This window comes from Homarus americanus, unplaced genomic scaffold (assembly GCF_018991925.1).
Source record: "Homarus americanus isolate GMGI-L3 unplaced genomic scaffold, GMGI_Hamer_2.0 scaffold24694, whole genome shotgun sequence".
NCBI lineage: Eukaryota > Metazoa > Arthropoda > Malacostraca > Decapoda > Nephropidae > Homarus > Homarus americanus.
In genome coordinates, this window is record NW_024732780.1 from 5188778 (window position 1) to 5195557 (window position 6780).

The 6780-nt window shown below is 35.9% G+C and overlaps 1 protein-coding gene across 1 annotated transcript; it reads right to left on the reverse strand.

Moving 5' to 3' along the window:
* Positions 1-4814: 4814 nt before the first annotated feature.
* Positions 4815-6780, reverse strand: LOC121868984 (the record flags this gene model as incomplete). Its single annotated transcript, XM_042370033.1, is given in 1 exon segment — positions 4815-6780. A coding segment is annotated over 1 exon segment (209 nt), but the record flags the coding sequence as incomplete, so codon positions are not given.

Here is a 6780-nt window from a genome sequence, read left to right on the forward strand (position 1 = left end):
AGGCTTGAACTGAGCGCGGCCAGGAGGTACTGTGCCAAGACAGCTTTGGTCATATCACTGGTAATGTCTTTGTTTGTGTAAGTTCTTTGGTTCTTTTCACTGATTTGCCTGATTAAAACACCGTATCTCAAAGCATCTCTCAATGTAGGCAACTCCGACTTCAGGAGCTCTCTCCCAGACCCAAGATAGTGACTGAGATGGCTGGATTTTTGGTTGCTCGTCCTGACACAAGCAGCCATCGCAAATATTATCAACTTATAAATGCATCAGAATCTGAAACAGAAAAAATATTGTTAGTTGGGTTGTTAAAGAATGAAGTCAGAAAGCAATGTTCACTATTTAATTGTAATGCACTAATGCAGCTGTACGTTAGATTTTCGATAAATTTCACGCTAAAATTTACCTAGCAAAAGGTTGCAAAATATTGAAACTGAAATTATTTTCTGTTTATATACACTAAAATCTACCAAAAAAGTGATGGGTCATTAGTTTTAGCTGATCTTCCCTCCTATGACACACCCTACTACAGTAAGTACCTCCGGCAGTATGCCCCTCAGGCAGATGTGAACAAAGTGTGTGGCCAGACATCTGGCCACACACTTCAACACTACGTCTTAGACTGTAAAAAAAATTAACCTTATAGTGATAGAGCTAAGCACACTCTATATGCAGTGGCACAGCACTTTATCTCTGATGACAAGATAGCTGATATACTAAGGCTGTATCTGCACTTCTCGTCTAGTACCTAATCAAAATGCTATGTCATAATATAAAAAAATACTGGGGTCTGCTAAACACCCTTTGTGGCCTCTACTCAATCCTTTCTGCGCTACCGTTCATAGAGTAACAGGATGAGTATGGGGGTGCACAATAATCTAACTGCTGTTTGCAGCAAAATTTAAATTCAATTATGTGCCACTTCCTCTCCTCCCCCTCTCTCTCACAACACGTGTTAATCTGTAAGTTGAAAAAAAAAATAATATATTTTCTCCACCACTTATGTAAAACAAAATAAACACATCGAATATATTTTTGTACCATAAAGTTTTAAAACCAATCTTGATTTGGGGTTTTAACGTCCGGGTGGTAACTCACTGCCAGCGACGACTATTCGCAGCGTCCGTAAAACTGAGTAAAACTATATATATATATATATATATATATATATATATATATATATATATATATATATATATATATATATATATATATATATATTATATATATATATATATATATATATATATATATATATATATATATATATATATATATATATATATATATATATATATATATATATATATATATATATATATATATATATATATATATATGTGTGTGTGTGTGTGTGTGTGTGTGTGTGTGTGTGTGTATGCGTGTGTGTGTGTGTGTCCCCATCCATCCAGCTTAACTGTGCTACTCTCACTAATGTTACCCAATTTCAGTATCTCGCCCACCTGTCCACCACCATGGACATTGATGAAGAGATTCAACATCGGATCAGATGTGCATCTCAAGCCTTTGGCAGACATCGTACCAGTGTCTTCTAGGAGCTGAAATTATCTACAAAGTTGCACGTATATCGAGCAGTGGTCCTCCCCACCCTGCTCTATGGCAGCGAGACATGAGTCACATCCAGAAGGCACCTCAAGGGAAGGCAAGAGAATAATGGCCAGTATTCTCGCTGACACCAACTATAGGAGCATTTAGGCTATCCATGAACATTATCCATGAACAACTACGTTGGACTGGCCATGTTACCCGCATGGACGACAGTAGACTGATAAGGTATAAGGATAGTCTTAAGACAAACCTAAAAAGTGCCAAATCGACTCCCTCACCTGGGAGACTATTACTCCACACCGCAACACTTGAAGGAGCACCACACGAGAAGGTGCCAATAATTTCGAATTAGTCAGACTACCTAACGAGGCAGACAAGCACCAACGCCAGAAAGACGCTGCCGATGTCCCTCCTGTACTAGAAGTACCCCTCCACACGTGCAACATCTGTGGACGGCTCTACCGGTCCCATATCGGCTCTCTAGTCACCTTAATGCTCACCAACAAAGTTGATATCCTTAATAACTCATATCATTTAATCATAGTTGGATGACTATTATCATACTTGAACTGAGTGACAACAAAGTAGTAGTACTAGTTAACATGAGTTAATAAAATCAGGTAATACTTTTTTCAGTAATAAGTTGTTGTTGTTGATATAATGTTATTACCGCGCTAAACAACTAACTCTATATGTGCGTAACAATGTTAGTAATTACACTATTCCAACATCATTTAAAAAATTACCAGAGAAAAGTCTCTGCATATAATGAAGGTGATATATAATGAATATAAAGGTGATTTTTTCAGAACACAAAACTTTTTTTTATTATTAAATCATCAGATTATTCGTCAACCTTACTGAAAATCATGAATTCAAACAAAAGGTAGCTGTAATCACTTGTTCATAACTGATGTTTCTCATAGGTTTAACTTATGATGATGACAACGCCTCTAACTGCCCCACCTACACGATGACGTCAAATTTACCCTGAGATTTTACCGTAAATAAAAGCGTCTCGTTTCCCTAGTTACAGTATAAGTAATTAACGTATGACACTGAGGCTCTGACATTCTTTCTTCTTGACAGTTATATAACACAAATGACTAGATTATTATCAAAAGTTTCTAAAGCAGGATATTTCTCGTGATTGGATAATCGGGAACATACCTTGCTGTCTTCAAGTATTATGAACCAAGATTCTCAAATGTTCGTAAAGTACAGTATGTTTTCTTAACTGTGGACGGGAAAGTGCACATTCATAAGGTATTTTTTTTTAATATTTGCTTTATATTAGCTCAGCGTAGCAAAAATGTCTTACAGTTCTTTGAGAATCTGGACAAGCTTCTCAATAACAGTAAGTGTTAATACTTATATGAATTTCATAAATTTTTATCCTTCGCGAGATAATATTTCTTTTACACAATGTCTTTTTGTAATTAATATTTGAACACAATTTTCCATGTTTAGTTTTTGAATGAAGTTTTATTTTCCCTCTATCCCACAGTCAGCATGTCAAAGAAAATTGTCTTCCTACTATAAGTCTAATGGAAGACTGAGATAATTATCAGCTAAAAAACCTAACCCACATAAATAAAATATTATATATATTTTATAAAGTGTTTACATTTTTGTATAAACTTGTTCACATCCCTTACTGTTATTGGTTTATTAACACAGGAAATCGTCATATAAATATTTAATCATCATTGTCATTCAGACAATTGTAAATTCATTATAAGACTATAATATGTAATAGGCACAATCATTCAGCAGACATTCTCTGACTGGCATCAGGCACAGGGATGAACTGTATCTAGATTGGGGTATTTAATCAACAATAGTTTCCATCTTTCTGGCCGATCCCTCTCGAGACGTGCTTCATCTAGATAAAATATATATATGCACTTACTGAAATCGTCATTTAAGTTCACATTGGTTCAGTGTACGTGTAAATAGATGTTTGTTTTCTATAAAATCGCCATGCAAGGACACATTTGCCTTAGCATGTGCATAGATAACATAGGTATACAAATACAAATAAACAGTAAGTTGAATCAAGTAAGTTCAAGAACCCAAGGCCGGACCGACACATTGGTGATGGTAAGAAACCCGCTCTCTTATTCTGATTACTTGAGAACTTCCGCAAGTAAAAATATCAAAATAATTCGTCTTTCAAGACACGTAAACATGGCTAAAGAGATAAAAAAAAGTCTCTTGGTATACCAACAACTTAAAACAAACAGAAAGTTTCGAAAGTATTTTTATAAAACGTGAAGAACTTATATCTTAAACCCAAAGTGAGTATTGCCTGTAGTTTGAACTGTGGTGGTGAGACGGGGAATGGGTGCTGGTGAAAGACAGAGACAGATATATATATATATATATATATATATATATATATATATATATATATATATATATATATATATATATATATATATATATATATCATGTAGATCCACAATAGAAACGTGGATAAGACAAATCTGTACAAAATCACACCACAGGAAAAAGGAAAAATGGAGCACCTAGAGCTGTCTTTATTCAAGACATCTTGAATAAAGGCAACATGACATCCACTAAGCCACACACCAACAGACCGCAAACGTAAGAGGAGCTTAAAAGAAAGGGCGACGTAACCAGTCATGTTAAGTCAGGTCAAAAAATATGACTACTGCTCATCTATCCTACATCTACCCAAATGCTTTCAAATCATTTTAACCTTGGGCCACTGACAAATAAATTTGTGTAACATATTATCAGTTATGTACTGACCATCACTAAGGTTTATAGAATTCAATTCTCTAATTAAACTTGCTTCAACCAGAAGTCGTTCTGTGACATGATGATGATTTAGACACTTCTAAACTGTTTTCCCAATCTATGGATGATCATTGTTCCCAACATGAACGAACAGTGCAATGCTTTATATGCTGTTCTGATATTGAACTTGTGCTGTTTAATTCTGAGTTGCAATGCTTTCCCAGTCTGACCACATAATTTCCATTACAATTGTTACATGGAATGCAGTACACACTTTATTTTGTTTTGTTTTGTAAGGTCACCCTGTGTACGTAAGCCTCTCTCAGTCCTTGTAATTCAGTTGCCTCGAAGATGTCTTGAATAAAGACGAAAGCTAAGGTGCTCCACTGTTTCCCTTTTTCCTGTGTGATTTTATCAATATATATATATATATATATATATATATATATATATATATATATATATATATATATATATATATATATATATATATAAGTAAAAGAAAAATTGATTGAAATGAGAGACGAAGGAGCATCACTGAAACAGAGTTATGTTATGAAATGTTTGAACCATCAGGAACCTTCACCATAAAGGACACACCTCGATATAGCCTTCCTGAGAGACAGTAGTACACACGTCTTACTGTCAACACTAATACCCCAAGATTTACTTATGTACTCTATATATACACACACACTACCTTGATGGTTCTCATTATTGGTAAATTAGAACAAAAAAAAAAACTGAATACAGGAAAATATTAATAAGTATTTACAAAAAACACAATTTTGATAAATGACTTACTGTGGCTGTTATTGAGGTTTACCACAGTCACCCTTGAAGGGTGAAAAAGAATGGAAACAAGTCCACGAGTTAGTGTTGATATAGTACCATGATCAGAATCGCTAAAGCAATTATATAATTCAGACAGCGATAACAATTCGAAACTAATATTACAAAAGCTGATTTAACAAGAACCAGCCCATGAGCATTAATTTAATAGTTTATGTCAAATGACTGAAGAATAAATAAGCATTTTCGTATTCTTGTTCGTTTTGTTTTCTCAACATTGATGAAGTTGCATCAACACATTGCCCTCGATGTCATAAATTATCTACTTAACAACAAACAAAAACTGTCTTTATTAACACTTCTCATGGCTCCAGACAGTTAAAGAAATACTAACTCCAAAATGCCAATTACTCAGTACAGTACTCAAAATATGGATCTGATGTACCCAAGTTACAGACCAGCACAGAGTGAAAATTCTGAGGGTAGATTCCTCAAAGGTTCATGCAATTATGTTTGTTTTTTCCTTAAAACTGTGAATGAGGGAACGAATCTATCTAGTACGGTATAGTCTCAATTCTATTTCTACGCCATTTTGTGCCATAGCTTGAGTGAGGTAGTCTGACACGTTCTCAACATCTGTTAATTAAGGGAAGTGGAATTAACGATGAACCTTGGAGAAACTTAACCTTGAATTTCCCTTAACATTGACGAAGAAAAATCTTTAAAAATATCAAAGTTGAGTCAGTTTTTACATTTCAGTGCAAATAAAAATACAAGATTTTGCTTTAAGAAAAATATATATCAAGGGTATAGAGAATTGCATCTATTAGCTGGTGATTGTAAGGCATAAAGCCCCAGTAGTTTTAATAGGCCCCCAACTTAAAAATTACAACTGTGGCCTATTAGGACTGAGACCCAATCCTAAGGGTTAGGTTAAGATCCATTTAAAAGAAGCAATTGGCACTGGGACCTATTAGGAGTAGGCACCAATCCTAAATTGTAAATTACATTAAGAGCCCATTAGGACGGCGAGAGCCAATTAAAAACTGGTTAGGTTACGTTGGGGTCCATTAGGATAACTGGGTCCTATTAGGAAAACTAATACCCATTAGGATAACTAAGTCCTGTTAGGACAACTGAAGCCCATTGGGGTAACAGGGTTCCATTAGGACAACTGGGACCCATTAGGATAACTAAGTCTTATTACGACAACTGAAGTCCATTAAAACAACTGAGTCCAATTAGGACTTAAAAAAACCCATTTGGATAACTGGGGCCTATTTGGACAACTGAAGCCCGTTAGGATAACTGGGTCCTCGTACGAAAACTCTCCTGAATTCCCTTGTCTTGGCCACGCTGTTCACACTTTTTTAAGAAGACAACCAGACTTTCTCGTCGAGGTAACCAAACTTTCATGGAACAATACAGACTTCCTCAAACACCTCACTCAGACTTTCTTGATGTAGAACACACACAGCGCCGCCTGTATCAGCAATAACAGCAGGATAATGGCCCCGCTGATCACCGCTGCCTTCCCTGCTGACGCCGCTGAGTCGCTGCCCCCTGAGCTTACTGCCGAGGGGTCGTCACCCGCGGCCAGTGGGGGAGGATCACCATTGCCACTGGATGCTAGTTTCGAGGCGCCGTCATATGATC